The 16,126-nt window shown below is 38.4% G+C and overlaps 1 protein-coding gene across 1 annotated transcript in view; it reads left to right on the top strand.

Annotated features, from left to right (window-relative positions):
* cacna1ba (calcium channel, voltage-dependent, N type, alpha 1B subunit, a) overlaps positions 1 to 16,126 on the top strand; it is a 100,293-nt gene that overhangs the window by 69,385 nt on the left and 14,782 nt on the right. Inside the window, exons 24-41 of the mRNA XM_076165127.1 lie at positions 172 to 301; positions 610 to 669; positions 1,443 to 1,549; positions 2,450 to 2,461; positions 4,662 to 4,685; positions 7,738 to 7,834; positions 7,977 to 8,137; positions 8,911 to 9,048; positions 9,692 to 9,893; positions 10,483 to 10,647; positions 11,298 to 11,408; positions 11,484 to 11,567; positions 12,351 to 12,356; positions 13,635 to 13,751; positions 13,920 to 13,985; positions 14,107 to 14,198; positions 15,495 to 15,645; positions 15,977 to 16,104. Coding sequence (XP_076021242.1) covers positions 172 to 301; positions 610 to 669; positions 1,443 to 1,549; positions 2,450 to 2,461; positions 4,662 to 4,685; positions 7,738 to 7,834; positions 7,977 to 8,137; positions 8,911 to 9,048; positions 9,692 to 9,893; positions 10,483 to 10,647; positions 11,298 to 11,408; positions 11,484 to 11,567; positions 12,351 to 12,356; positions 13,635 to 13,751; positions 13,920 to 13,985; positions 14,107 to 14,198; positions 15,495 to 15,645; positions 15,977 to 16,104 — 1,851 coding nt within the window. The remainder of the gene's footprint in view (positions 1 to 171; positions 302 to 609; positions 670 to 1,442; positions 1,550 to 2,449; positions 2,462 to 4,661; positions 4,686 to 7,737; positions 7,835 to 7,976; positions 8,138 to 8,910; positions 9,049 to 9,691; positions 9,894 to 10,482; positions 10,648 to 11,297; positions 11,409 to 11,483; positions 11,568 to 12,350; positions 12,357 to 13,634; positions 13,752 to 13,919; positions 13,986 to 14,106; positions 14,199 to 15,494; positions 15,646 to 15,976; positions 16,105 to 16,126) is intronic.

The following is a 16,126-nucleotide window of genomic DNA, read 5'->3' as shown; positions in this document are numbered from 1 at the left end:
TTGCCAGAGAGCAACAGTTTAAACAGATTGTGTCCTGGGTGGGATGGGTCCTTCAGCATGCCATGAACTTTTTTGAGAAATAACCCAACATCCTCACAGGATTCATTCATATCTCTGTCTACCACATTCTACCCCCCCCCCCCCCCCTCTCTCTCTCTCTACCCCCCTCAGGGTGAGGCGATTATGTCACTACATTGTGACCCTGCGTTATTTTGAGATGACCATCTTGGTTGTCATTGCAATGAGTAGTATTGCTTTGGCAGCAGAGGATCCTGTCTGGACCAATGCGCCTCGCAACAATGTGAGACATGCAATGCCCATATAAAATACACATTTTAATATTCTGCTTACGTATTTGTAAACTCATACTGATTTCTGGCATGTTAGCAATAGCCAACAGCCAAAGCAGAGTCGATGCTTGAAATGCTTGAAATTAGGTGGTCAAAGCACAGATATCATACTTCCTATAGATCTCTCTCTCACAAACACAGCCATATACCATTATTTACTAATAATATTACAAATAATTATTGTTAATGAATTTTGTATTATGTCTTGCTGTGTATTGTTTACTAGTTACATTACTGATGTCCAGTCTCTTCTGTGCAGGTGCTTAGGTATTTAGACTACGCCTTTACCGGGGTTTTCACTTTTGAAATGGTGATGAAGGTAAGAAGGTAGATGATTACTCTAATGGGATCTATCGCTGTTGTTTTTTTTACTACACTTTATCTTTGTCTGTGTTTAACTGTGATGACTATCTATTTAATTATACTTAATCAGAATTGATTTGCTGGCCTTTGTTCAGTTGCTCCTGGTGGCGAGCCACACGACTCATTAGATTTCCCACTTACTGAAAGTACTTTATTGTGATGAATGTGGAGAGAACAGTAGAGCAGTCACTGTGCCAGAGCCTCACCTCTCTGTAAACACTAAGCTGCATTGTATTTATTTTTTGATATATTTTTATTGAAGAAAGCATTTGACATGACAATGAGTGCACAGTTATGGGACATTTTGGAGATTGTTTTTTGATACAGAAAGAGGGGGGAAAAGAGAGACAGAGAAAAGAAATAAGCTGCATTTTAGGATATTTGGCCACACTGTCCCTTTCTACCTGAACATTTAAACTTATTCTAATATAATGAACACTATTTAAATATAAGTAATCTGTATTCAAAACTAAAGAAAATCTATATTTATTATTTTAACACATTGGCAATAGCCGCAATTTCGAAATAAATTGCTTCATGAAATATTTATCATTTTAATTACCATGTTAATTATTAGACTATCACAGTGTCAGTCAATTCCATAACAATTCCAAGAAGAGTCCATGGAATAAAATGCAATAAAATTGAACCAAGAACTAATCCACTCTACCGCCTTGCATTTGGTAGCCAGAAAGACTGACCAACATAACAGTGGTTTCTTTGGTGTAGATGGTGGACCTTGGACTGCTGCTTCACCCTGGAGCCTACTTCAGAGACCTGTGGAACATTCTAGACTTCATAGTGGTCAGTGGGGCGCTGGTGGCTTTTGCATTTTCGTAAGTTCAATGACTACAAATTGTTTTTGGGTGACATCTGTTCAAGTGCATTTGATAATACTTATAAGTAAATCATAGATGTGAAGCAATGCACCACCAAATGGTCGACTTGGGGAAACTATTCCAATATTGGTTGATGACTGAGCCGAGCCATAGCTGAGCCCTGTGGTCATTTAGCCTTATGGCTAAGGGTAACACTAATAGATGTATGGCTCACTTGTTGATAAACAGATACTACGTAAACAACTACTAGAAAGAATCAGACATGATGTGGACTACTGGTGCATGCATCACCATGACGGCAAGAGATCTTCACTGATTGGCTTTTTGTCTGTTCCATAGTCAACATGTGCAGTGCAGGTTTCTGTGTTTGTACCTACAGTATATGTCACATTTGCACTGGAATGGCAGATCTCGCCAACGATAGTGGAAAACAGCATATTCAGAAGCATTTAGAAAATACAAATATATTTAAAAGGCTGTAAGGATACCACTGAGAAAATAGGAGGACAGGACACTTATTGTTTATTTGTATGTAAATGGAATTAGATGCTTTTATTTTAAAGCCTTGAAGACTATATATAATATGTTGTGCGATGACAACAACTAACACAGTGACACATTTAAAACTTTGCTGTATTTTCTCTGTCCTGTGTATGGTTTATATTGCTAATGTGTAAAAGTACATCTTTTTATGAAGCAGGAGTTTGATAATGACTGAAGCAGAACCCTAACTTGCAATTAGAACCAAATTAATGACTCTAAAATCCTGAAATATAAAACGACCAGCAAGTGTGTGCACATCTGTGCATGCACATGCACCTCTATACGTGTGTGTATGTTGTCAGAGTGTATTATTGATGTGATCCTCTCCCTTATTTCTGTGCCCGGGATTTGAAGGAGCTTCATGGGGTAATGCCTCCTTTATCTCTCTCACCTTGCCTGTCTGTGTTACGATCTGTATGTATGTGAGAGAAAGCATACATGGCAAACACAAGCAATTTCCTAACATATTCTATCTTACTTCTTCATGGAACATTAAAGTTAAAGCACATTCACCAACAGGGCTAAGATAACCACTTATTATTTCAATAGAAATAAGTTTTTTGATCAAAAACATGGACATGTGTTGGACAATGCCATCCTATTGGAAAGAAAAGGGGCTCTCAAACTTTTTTAATTGCCTCTGAACAAGCAAAAACATAAAAAATGGCCTCACCAATTGGCCTAAAAAACCAGAGGGAAACCTATTGCAAGCATGTGTGTTGTACTGAAACTGTGAGGTTCACAGTATAAGCATGAAAAACTTACATGACACTCACATAGAAGAGATGTACATAGTTTAAACATGGGAGAAGTTTCACTATTAAAAACACAATCCTAAAAAGGGGAATAATAATCAACTAATCCTTGATGAAACCCAATTGGTTTGGCAAACCAATTATTGCCAAACCATCGGCAATAATTTGCCAATGGTTTGTTTTATTGTAGAACTTAACCAATATTATCTGCCCTACCACCATGGGGTATGTCAAGTACCACTGGTGGTAAATGTGCCACCGCTTGAGAACCACTGGTGTAGAAAAATGTTTGATTCAGTTAAATTCTTCCTGTTGAATGCCATTAGTCAATTTAATTATAAATGTACTTTAAAGAACAAAATCTACCCTCAAATTATCCAACATTTGTGTATGTTCAGTGCATATTGAGAGTTATTTTGTGATGAAATGTGGGGTACAAACAAGTACAATCTTTGAACGTAAGACACAGTATATGAAGTGAAATTGCTTGTTAGGACGGGTGTTCTTTGCAGTCTAAAGTATTGGGCTCGGAACACACTCACATCTTATGGTCCACATCCAGTCGTCCTTTTCTTAATCCTCATTTGCTTGAACACAGATTCTTTTCTCCATGTTCTCCTCTGCTACAGAGGGACGCGTCACCTCTGTGTGCTCATCATTCTTATCATTCCCATTCCTCTTACCTCGGCATCGCACTGCTTGGACTGGAATGATACCATCAGTTTTACATTCTCTATTACTAAGTCCCCATAGGCAGACTGTTGTAAGCTGCTGTTGGAGGGCTGAGCACATCTGTTGATTTAAGCATGGGATATGTGCCATGTCTGACACATGTGCAAGGTTTAATGAGTACTTATTGACTACTACTAACATCATTTACAGGCAATATGTTCTACAGATAAGCTGTGTATGTCTGCCTCGGCATTGTCATTAGGAATGTATTCATATACAATGGCTCTAAAGGTAGCTTTTGCAAATGTGTTTTCTTAATCTCCACACTTTTCTGTGATTGAGAGCCTGTGTTTCTATGTTAACTGCTCTTATGCTGTAAATTTGAAACACCTGATACTCTAAACAGGATAAAACAACATTTTTTGCAAAGGCTATTAGCTCCATGTTACTCTGGTATTGGTAGTGACTGAATCTGAAGGTTGCATGTCCCTGGAGGTCATCCTGCCTGCCACTCATTTTGATCTCATTTGATCAGCTGCCTGTTGCAAGGATGATGAAACCAGCATCATCAAAGCTAGATCCGTCAGTCTGTGTCATCTCACCTCTCTTACTAGAATCACCCAATTGTTCAGTTAAGTCTGCAGCATTTTCGTTCATTTCATGTTTGAGGCTGTAAACTGCATAGCTGTCCTTTGAATGTCAGCCTCAGATGCCAGTGATAACCTGGATTTGGTTGTGGGGATGATGCCGAGATTTTTCTTCGTCAGAAAATCTCCTGGCTTGTCATTCTGGTCTGCTTTGATTTTTTGGTTGAGACTGAGAAGTTGTAGCAGCGTCAGACTGTAGCACAGCCTTGATCAATGAAAGGCTACCAGTAAAGATAAGAGGAAACATTTTGCATCAGGTTGCATGTGTTATTTGTGCCTTTATGGCATAATTTAATTTTGTGCAGCCTGTTATTTAGTGATGATTTGATGAACCAGTTGTCTGCTACCAACCAAAATATATTTTTACATCTGTTTTCATCAATATAACTGTTTCTGGTGTTGTCGTATGATGCAAACATATGCTTTATTTTGTTTGTGTGTGAAGCATCCATAAATGTGCTGTACCTTGTTTTACCACTGTTTTCCCCCAAGTAGATTGCAACAAGGTATAACCAGGTGGGGAACCCCCCTATGTCACCCCGACACCTACCCCAAACCCAAACCCAAACCCAAACCCTAACCCTAACCCTAACCCCTTCCGCAAAACCAACCCCTTTAACTCTCATTGTATTTATGCTTAAACCAGCTTCATGTATATGAACAATGAAATCCGTTTTGCACTGAATCAAATGCCTTTTTAACACAATGGTCATTTTTATCTGACAGCTTTCAACTGAAACCTGCCTCCGCCTACAAAAAACTGAATGTTAATACATCTTTAATACAGAATGCTCACATTATTCTGAATTGCAAATGGTGTTAGTGTCGTATTGCTTTCAGAATGTGGCCACAGTTATGTTGCTTGCTGTCCTCCAGTCATCAGTTGTTAGATGTGTAAAGGATGTGAAAATCTTCCACAAATGTTTATTCAGGTTTAAATCTGTCTCCATGGAGCCTTGGAAAGACGTTGGCTCCAGTCTGTTGCTTGAAACGCTGATAGTGTGTTTTGAGACGTAGTTTTGGAATGTGGGAAAAACACAATATGATCAACATCTCCACAGTCCAAGGCCATGGCCATCAGACCTAATGACTCCTCATAACTGCTTTAACATTGCTCAATTGAAAGCTGCAATTGTTTTGCATCCTTCTTGCTGAGTAATAATCCCCTCAAATTTAGAAAGAAAGAGAGAGAGGGAAGAGATTTTGGAGAGAAGTGCTTTTTTTTCGGACCCACCTGTTCTGGTTTCAGTAAGATGAGGGGAGCTCTGGGCTCTGGCCTTATCGTCATTATCATTGCAGCTCTTTCCCCTTCTTAAAGTCTAAGTCATGTCACATTACAGACAGCTGAATTGAAAGTTGCCCTCCCTCCTCAATATATCAGATTACTGGTTGAGGATTTCTTTGAAAGCTATCAGAATGCCTTAAGTGGTTGTTCCCTGAGCCCTCTGTGTTACTGTCCTATATACTTGTCACTTCTTTACTGAAAGCATGTCTGACTAATATGCACCAGAGCATGAAAGTTGCTGCATGTGGGTGATGGCGTAGTGCAGGGGTTAATCATTTTAGTTTGGGACCAGATTCAGCCCAATTTAAACTCAAATGGGCCGGATTATTAAAAAAACCTTTAAATGGACAACTCCAAGTTTTCCCTTTGTTTTATTGCAAAGTGGTACAAGTTCATATTTCAAATGTTTACTTTTATTTAACTATCGATTTCAAAACATGTTGTGAACAACCTGAAATTTCTTAAGTAAAACAAGTGCAATTTCAACAATAATCAATAACAATAAGGTATATATAAAACAACTAGTCAAGATCTAGAAATTATCTTTAATGTACATATCCATACATTTCCACATCTTTGTTGAAATGTAATCTGAACTGAGTCACTATTCGTGGATAACTCCAGAAAAGTCTTGGAGGAACAAAGCTCTGCCTGGACAGTTACAATTTGCTTTCACTGACAACAATACAGGAGACAAAAAATTATAATAATGTGCTTGCTAAATGGAGAGAAATTAAAGAAAATTTACAATAAATGAGAGAGGTAAAAGGCAAAATCTTCAAAGAAATTTGCAGAACAGACACACAGCATTTACTGAAAAGTACCAAGCTGAACTTAAAAGATCGATTTGGATACTGCTGTGGAAAGCTGGGTAGAGCAAGAAGATCGATTTGTGGAGATCGTAAGGCACGGAAAGCCGCTCACAGATGAAGATTACATGAAAGAATCATTCACTAAAATATCCGAGAATCTATACTCAGAAAATCACCTTCGTTAAACGCTGATCTGACGCTGTTGTGGAAATGCAGCATTTTAATGATGTCACTTCGCAGGTCACAAAATCGACATGCGTTGTGGGAAATGTAGTTTAGTTTAGTTTATTTTGCTCTCGCGGGCCACATAAAATGGCCTTGAGTTTGACACCTGTGGCGTAGAGGGATCGCAAAGACAGGAACAAATGTTATTATATTACATGGATCTATGTTGATTAGCTGACACCTCACTAGTGTTGTGGTTCTAAAAATTGGAGTGTTAAGTTTAAATATATCATTTTTGGCTTTATTATTAATGGTTGAAATTACACATTACTGTCTTTTAATTATAGAACTTACTTTTACTTTCCTGAATTCTCTCTTCATATTGGCCTGTTTATTAATGCTAACCAGTAATGTTTCTGAAGATAAGACTACCACTTAACAGACTGCCGCTTACCAGTAGATCATTCCACAATAGAGTGTAATGTTGATTTCCTGCCAAATGAATAAGCGACACCCCATGTTACAAGCAGGGGTGGATGAAATACCTCAAAGCTGTAGCTGAGTAAACATAGAAATAGATAACTTGATTATGAGTATATTTTGCTTATTAGAAAAAAACGCTTGAGTAAAAGTACGATCCAATCAAAAAAATTATTTATAATCGTATTGAAGGTCAAATGAAATGCTATTTAAGAAGTAGCGCATTAAAAAAGATTAGAAAAATTATGGAAAAAAAATACTACTGAGTCTTGCACAGTTGTGGTGGTGTAAAGAATGTGTTGATCTAACTTGTCTGTCAATACACATATCTCATTCCACTAATATATGCAATTTGCCTAGTGACAATATAGCATGCAGCAATTTAATCTGTGAATAATCACACTGACTTATTTTGTGTTGAGTAATGGTCTTGAATTTCATGAAAAGTAATGGAGTATCTACATATTTTACTTGAGAAATGTCAATAAAGCTGATTGATGCATGTTTTCTCTGTTCGACATTGCGTGAAATTAGTTTACACTGTATAGGTCTTAGGACTCTACGTAGCCTGTCATGTGATTCCCAGATAGCACATGCAATAAATAAGCAACACTCAGAGCTCAGCTGTAACAGACATGTTTCATTTAAGAATCCAACTTAATACAACAAAGATTCCAACAGACTTCAAGACTCCAACTTCTCCGTTGTTTCCTATATTCAAGAATTTAAATTATTAATCTGTCTTTTATATATTCAATCGTGTAAAAGTTGCTTGACAGTTTGCTGTTTTGCCAAATGAATGCTCTAACTTTGTTTGTTTTTTCAGGGGGACCAAAGGCAAAGATATCAGCACTATCAAGTCTCTGAGGGTTCTCCGAGTGCTAAGGCCTCTCAAGACTATCAAGCGTCTGCCGAAACTTAAGGTGCTGTTTGTTATTGTATATTGAAGAGGGTTAACAGTGCTTGAATAAAATATAAATGTACCATTGCGCTTTGCTCAATCACATTATCATGTTTTTACTCTATACTTATAAACCAAATGTTTACATATGCATGTGTCCCCAGGCTGTGTTTGACTGTGTGGTCAACTCCTTGAAGAACGTGCTGAACATCCTCATCGTTTACATCCTCTTCATGTTCATCTTCGCCGTCATTGCTGTTCAGCTCTTCAAGGGGAAATTCTTCTACTGCACAGATGAGTCAAAGGGCTTGGAAAAGGACTGCAGGTTGGTTCACACACTGAGGAATTAAACCTACCAATTCCTTATTTTCTTACTTCACCTTACTTCACCAGGGGTGCTTAACCAGTAAATCAGAGGGTGCTCACAGGTTCATTAAAGATAACTCATAGAGGATATAGAATATACAGAAAATACAACTGCCTGCTTGTAAACTAATTGTCATACTCACTGATGAGGAGACTTCTGGCATCTGTCTAAAGTAAATCTTTGCTCCACTGAGCCAGCAAATCATCCAGAATTCTTGGATAATATTATGCCTGTTTCTTAGAACGCATACTGTAACTCTGTACAATCAAGACAAAAGCTGGTTTTTCAGATTTTCGGAACCTCTTAACATATTGAAATTTCCTGTGCTAGAGGTCGAACACTGGCTACTGTAAATATTTTTACCAGACCACTGTAGTGTGAGTAGCTTATATTTGCTTTTGCATGGATTGTGGATAGTACAATAATATGCACTCTGGGGGCTGACATTCTTATTCCGTTTGTGGTTGCAGGTCTCTAAAATGGGACTTGTAAATCCTTTCACAATAGTGAACCGAAACGTATTCTATTCATCTCACCGATGTGGCATTTTATGACTGTGTCACACTGAGCTCACCTGAGTGGCAGCTTCCCTGTTTGACTTGTAGTGCTGGACAAAACCATGAAAAATACCATTTAATGTCCGAGGGAGCTTTTTATGTTGTTTATGTGACATAACCTTTTTTCTGTTATGCATGTAATACCATAGTCCTTACTGCCTTAATGTCTTCCAGAGGGCAGTTCCTGGATTATGACAACGATGAAGTGTCCGCCATGCCAAGGGAATGGAAGAAATATGAGTTCCACTATGACAATGTGCTGTGGGCCTTTCTGACTCTTTTCACTGTGTCCACTGGGGAGGGCTGGCCCACGTAAGTTGATCAAATGTTCAATATTATACTGACAAACATTATAAAATGAGGTTACTCAGATAAAACCTAAGAAACAAAGTGGGACTAAAGAAAAGCACATTTTAAAATGACAAAAAATTTAACAAACAATTTGTAGCCAACATGTACACTTTATTCTTCTTCTCTGCCCTTTAATGGGTCATGCTGCACAACTTCAAGATTTTTCAAATGTGTAATATTCAGTAGTCACATTGCAGACATGATTTAAATAAGTATTAATATAGTAATTGTTTGGGTAACTCCTTTTACGTTGCTTCTCATCAGGCATTACTCTGTGCAGCTGTTGTGTACCAGCTCACAACTCAACCTGAGGGCTTTTGTGAAAGATCTTTAGCTGGATGGGAAAACTGTGTAATACATTCCTTTAACAGGAATAAGCCTTCGTATCCCCTATTGCTGAATATCAAAATCACTGCTATTACACATTCACTTTATTCATAATTTCTGTATTAAGAAAAGAAATGTACGGCGTGTCATTGACTGGTTAAGAATAATCCATCCATTCTTATACTTTTTAAGATATTAAAAGTCTTAGAGCACATTTGCTGACATTTGTTTTACTCTTTTGCTGTTGTTTTGTTTATTGACTGAACTCTCCTTGTAGTGTCTTGAAGCACTCTGTGGATGCCACCTTTGAAAACCAGGGTCCCAGTCCAGGTTACCGGATAGAGATGGCCATCTTCTACGTGGTCTACTTTGTAGTCTTCCCTTTTTTCTTTGTCAACATCTTCGTCGCTCTGATCATCATCACCTTTCAGGAGCAGGGAGACAAGGCCTTGTCTGAGTGCAGCTTGGAAAAGAATGAGGTAGAGCAGAACAATTAAAGCTTCTCTAAGTTTATTTGATCAAATCTGCCTTTAACCTCAAAGAGATTTTGAGCTCTATGTATTAATCTGTCTTGCAAGAAGTCACCTCTTTCTCATTACGAATGAGCAAGGGGCATGACGTGGGGATACATTAGCATAACCAATTATGCTAATCGTACATGAATGACCCACTGCAACCACCTGTAGGACTCAAGCTCTGTTAGGTTAGTTTGTTATGCCAGTCAGCACTGAAGGATCTTGAGCAATTGCCAGATCCAAAGGCTCAGTGGCAACTTATGTGTTTGAGGCCCAAACAATTAACACACATCAGCCGAGTATCCCGGCATGATATTTTATATCTTATGCCAATCCTGAGAGCACTATTGCAATACAAGCTTTTGATAAGGTCACACAGAATGTGTCCCAGTGTAAGTGGGGACACATTCATGAAATGAATGCTATGAAAGACAGTCTTGTACATTTAAAGATAGCGCATCTAGAAATCTATACAACAAGAATGACTCGTAGAGTATTTAACCTGCCAAATGATACTGACAAAGACATAAATGTCTGTCTTTGTGTGTCACAGAGGGCTTGTATTGATTTTTCAATTAATGCCAAGCCTTTAACTCGCTACATGCCGGAGAACACCCAGTCCTTCCAGTACAAGATGTGGAAGTTTGTGGTCTCAGCTCCATTTGAGTACTCCATCATGATTATGATTGCGCTCAACACTGTGGTGCTCATGATGAAGGTACGTGATCTACAATAATTATTAAACTACATTGCGAAATACAATGTAACTTTCCAAATATATTCTTTGTTGGTTGTAATTACAATGTCCCCCCTGGGGAACAAATTTCCATATGGGGATGAACAGTAAACGTTACTTTACTGTATGGTTATGGCAAACAACATTAACCTATGTGCGTAAGATCCCGAGGCCCCAGTAGAGTTATTATTACCAGTACAGTAATTATTAATAACAGTAATTATTCAACTATCTACATTTCCAATTGATCAATCATGACATTCTATGGTCAATTCTTTTCCCTATAATGACCACTGAACCTTATAACAGATTGGACATGCAACTGGAAAGTTCGCCTCTGTGTCACATATTCACGCCTCTTTACTTGTTATAACTGGTCTGCATGGTGCCGGAGAGAGCTCACCATATACAACATTAGAAAAACCGACGTCGCACATACATCAATTTGACGACACACATGCAACATTAACAAAAACGCTGCAAATTGAAGAAACACAACGGAAGCGGCCAACAACACAATGAACATTAGCGACAACACGATGGAAATGTATGACAACACAACGGAACAGAGAGCATTATCCCGAAGATCTGTCATGAAACTAGATTGTTGTCTCCATTTATGTTTCTTTCAGTTCCACGGAGCACCAGACTACTATGAAGCAATGTTGAAGTACCTTAACATTGTCTTCACCACCCTGTTCTCTTTGGAATGTATCCTCAAGATCATTGCCTTTGGTCCACTGGTGGGTACATAGAAGCAGTATTTTTTTACTTGAGTAATTAAGACAGAATAATGACCTGGAACTGCTCTTTCCCAGAACTACCTAAAGGACGCTTGGAATGTTTTTGACTTTGTGACAGTATTGGGAAGCATCACCGATATCGTGGTCACTGAAATCAATGTAAGAGCAACCTTCCCCGTACACTGTACCCACATTTTAGCAAGGCTAAACGCATTGTATCCATATCACACAGCTTTCATGGTTATGTGCTTGGGCAGGGAGAGTGATACACAAAGCGGCCTGTACCATACACCCTATGCAAACATGTTTCCTTGCCATCTAATCAAAGGCAATGACTTGGCCCAGAGTAAACAAGAGAGGATTGTGAAAAAGGCGTTGCCTGATTTCTTGTATAAGATTTGAGCACCTGAGATGTTTCAGTATCTTTTATTTGCTTTTAAAGCAAAGCCACATGCTGTTGTGAATTGTGCCATTTGACACTGACATTGTTATGTACAATGCAGTTAGCTGTATAAATGTGTGACACATGTAGTGGCCCAATGTATTTACATTTTTGTGTTTGTGGAGCTCTGTCAGTTTATGTTGTGCAATATGACTGTTGCTGTTGTCTCGCCTTTCCTCTCTACTTTCTCTCATCTCCTTCCTCTCGTGTGCTCTCTCTCTCTCTCTCTCTCTCTCTCTCTCTCTCTCTCTCTGTGTGTCTCTCTCTCTCTCTCTGTGTGTGTCTCTCTCTCTCTCTCTCTCTCTCTCTCTCTCTCTCTCTCTCTCTCTATCTGTCTCTCGCTCTCTCTGTCTCTCTCTCTCTCTCTCTCTCTCTCTCTCTCTCTCTCTCTCTCTCGCCCTCATTCTCTCAATCAACTTATCTCTGTCTCTATCTCTTTGCATTTTCATTTTGTTGATTGTCCTCACCGGTGTTACCATCTCCTCGTCCAAATCCTCTAGACTACGGTGAGTTACTTTCTGTTGTAATTACTTTGCCTTACTTACATAAGGTTGTATTCAGAGTGCTGCACCTTCAGCTGTTTTTCAGACTGAGCCTCAATGGTTGTGCAGCTTTCTGGGAATTGATGTTTCCAATGTGCTAAGGCCTTTCTTTTCAAACAAGAAGCTTAATCCCACCAATAACGATAACACCTTAGATATGCAATTTAAGGAAAAGTGATCAAAATAGTAATCAAATGAAATGATTAAAAGAAACGGCAACGATATACAAATTATGTACAAACGGTTGCCTGAGTGAATGTTACATTGAAAGAAAACATAATCATCAGCACAAGATGTTTTCAAACACATGACAGGCAATATTTACTACAGCTTCCTGCCAGAATGGGCATTATGTAGGGACAATTTACTCACCCGAGAGGCATTTAAAGTCCCCAGAAGAGTCTGCAGTCTGATCATGATGGTGTTTTCAACCTTGGCATTAACTCTTAGATATGAACTCTCAACCTTTAATACAGCCCATAATGATGTACTTACCATTTTTCTCCCCTCAGTGTCAGTTAAAGCCCAAAGTAGGAGACTGGTTTGTTCCTGGTGATGGTCATTGTAACCCATAGCATGAGAATTTGGCTCAATGCTTTGGAGTGTCATCTGTGTACCATGGTGTTACTATTTGCTGCTTTGTTTCAAATTAAAGACACAACATGGTCCCAGTGTGTCTAGCATGCCTCTCCTGCCATGAAATTAATTGCTTTAATCTGTTATTGCATCAGCTGGTATACCAGATAAAACAATTAATTTCATGGTAGGATAGAAAACATGCTGATTTGTAGCGTTGGGACAATGTAGCCCTGGGACAATGTTGGGACAATGTTGTACTTTGCCACATTCTTTCCAAACTAAGGGTGAGGGAGATATTAATTAGTTGTTGAAAACTTGGAGACTTTGAACTTTTCATAATATATAGTATTTTTGACCATAGTAAAGGGATTCAGGTTTTTCAGGTTAAGTGGTGTTGAAATCAACACATCTACAGATAATTATGGTAATTATTCCAAGTACAGTATATTTATTATACAGTTACCTGGAGTAATTGTTTTTGTATTTCCATGCAGATATTAAGTGCATCTAGTACATTTAAACCTTTGGGGTCAATAATATGTCACCTAACCAATAAGAGGAAACCAATTGAATTATTGAGCATTTGAATGATTCAGTGCTGATAAGTTAGTGATAGGTCTAGTTTACTGATAAGTGCTTGATAATGTGTCATGTCAATAACAGGACAGACTGCTGAACCTGAGCTTCCTGAGGCTCTTCAGAGCCGCTCGACTTATAAAGTTGCTGAGGCAGGGCTACACCATCCGTATCCTGCTGTGGACCTTTGTGCAGTCTTTCAAAGTACCCACACATCATCACACACGTGCACACATTTTGTCAATGGATAACCCTCCACATTCACATGTGATGCATCACAGTATAAAGACAGAACTTGTTGCAAACATAAACACAAACATCCTTATGAATGGTGATCAATAGAATGTTTTGACTCCCCTCTGTTCCCTTTAGGCTCTGCCTTATGTTTGCCTGCTGATTGCTATGCTGTTCTTCATTTATGCCATCATTGGGATGCAGGTAGGTTTTGCTACTGAACTTAGTCCTGTAGGCTGTGATACAGTGGTGTCCTATTAAAATATATGATTCACATTACTTTGACAGTAAAACTCTCTTAACCTCATTGTGTCTCCTCTCTTAGGTGTTTGGTAACATTGAGCTGAATGAGGATACAGCAATTAATCACCACAACAACTTCCGCACTTTCCTCCAGGCTCTGATGTTACTGTTCAGGTATAACTCATTAATGAGACATATCTCATCATCACCATCTCCATCACCAAGGCAAACAACAACAAAGATGCACACAAACTCACTCCGAAGTCTACATTCAATATTTAACAGTCTTACAAAATTGCTTTCCCATCATATAAGCAACAAGTCAAACACCTGTATGTATAATTGTGTTTACATTAATTGAGCTACACAGGTATACCCATGCATGACACAGTATGTTGATGTTGTTGTGTTATTAAGTTGATGGTGTAAATAATAGTTTCGCTTAAATATCAATAAACAGAAACCCAAATTTAAAACAGTGACCATTCAACTACTTAGATGGTGCCATGCTCTGATCTTCTCAATGAATCGAGTGATTGGCCCATTCTTTCTTTGTTGTGTTGATATAAATGATGTTACATATTTGTGCCACATTTAATGGCATTTTTGTAACTTATTACGTATTTAAATCTCCGTCAATTTCAATTATATATGAACAAAATTGTTTCATATATATTTTTCTCTTTTTTGTTTTCATGTTATGTGTGAGAAATTCCCAAATAATCTCATCCAGAATTGAACTATCTACACTATTATGTAATAACTCTAATACCAACTATATTCTCTCTGGTTACTGAATGTAATTTATCCAAAGTGTCTTATGTTATTATATATCGGATTGTATCAGACTGCTGCATACTTTTGACACAAAGCAAAGTTTATTACTCCATTTCTAATTCTGATTGATTCAGCACCAAGCACTTTTTTGAGTTCTGAATATCTGATGTTTTCTGCAGCACATTTGTGTTCCTGTTGATTTAGTCAAGTCAAGTCAACTTCATTTGTATAGCTCCATATCACATCAGAGGGTTTACAGGCCCACAAAATCAGAAACATTTCCAACCCCGCCCAAAGCTCTCAGGGAAGACTAGGAAAAACACTTGAGAAAATCTAAATGTATAAGGAAAAAAGGAGAAAACCTTGGGAGAGGCAATTCCAAGAGAGGTTCCCCATCCATGAACGACTAGGTGTGCAGTTGTTCCTCTTAGTCCTAGTCCTATTAGTGAGTGTCTCTTTCCTGGGGCAGCAGTTCATGCAGGTAGTTAGATTAATTCACTCATTGATGTTAAAGTGCAACAATGCATTCATGTAAAGTATATACTTTTCACATTAAACCAACACAGAAGTCACTGTAGAACAACACTGTCTCGTTAAAATTCCACAAGGACCAAATGACACATTTCATAACGTTCAAGGCCAATATGTTACTTATATCATCTTAGATCCTTTGTCTCTTTTCTTCTGCATTAGGAGTGCAACAGGTGAAGCATGGCACGAGATCATGTTATCATGCTTGAGTCACCGAACCTGTGATGAGAAATCAGGATCCCAGGGGAAGGAGTGTGGCAGTGACTTTGCCTATTTCTACTTTGTCTCCTTTATCTTCCTCTGCTCCTTTCTGGTCAGTACTATAACAAGTCATTCAATCAAACTTGATAATGAGATCACATTAGTAATATAAATAACTGAATGGTGTTCTTTGATTGATCCATAGTGGGACAAATAGGAATTAGGTAGTTAGCTGTTTTATCTGAGTTTTTCATTTAAGTTGAAGGATTCCACGGTCCAGTGGGCTCAGAAAGGTACTGTATATAAAAGAGGATCACATGAATCAAATGTAGAAATTAGGGGCAAAAACTTATCCCAAGAAATAATTTGTCAAGTCAATTTATCATAGCCTGAAAGGTATGTTACAAATTTGGCATAAAACCCATTCTGTGCCTCTGTTCCAGATGCTGAACCTGTTTGTGGCGGTAATAATGGATAACTTTGAGTACCTCACCAGAGACTCCTCCATCCTGGGACCCCATCACCTGGATGAGTTCATCCGGGTTTGGGCCGAGTACGACCCAGCAGCGTGGTATGTTTATGCATCCCTGTGG

This window comes from Genypterus blacodes, unplaced genomic scaffold (assembly GCF_046128005.1).
Source record: "Genypterus blacodes isolate CSIRO-AG114 ecotype Tasmania unplaced genomic scaffold, CSIRO-AGI_Gbla_v1 ptg000141l_1, whole genome shotgun sequence".
NCBI lineage: Eukaryota > Metazoa > Chordata > Actinopteri > Ophidiiformes > Ophidiidae > Genypterus > Genypterus blacodes.
This window is presented reverse-complemented; position numbering and strand designations above follow the sequence as displayed.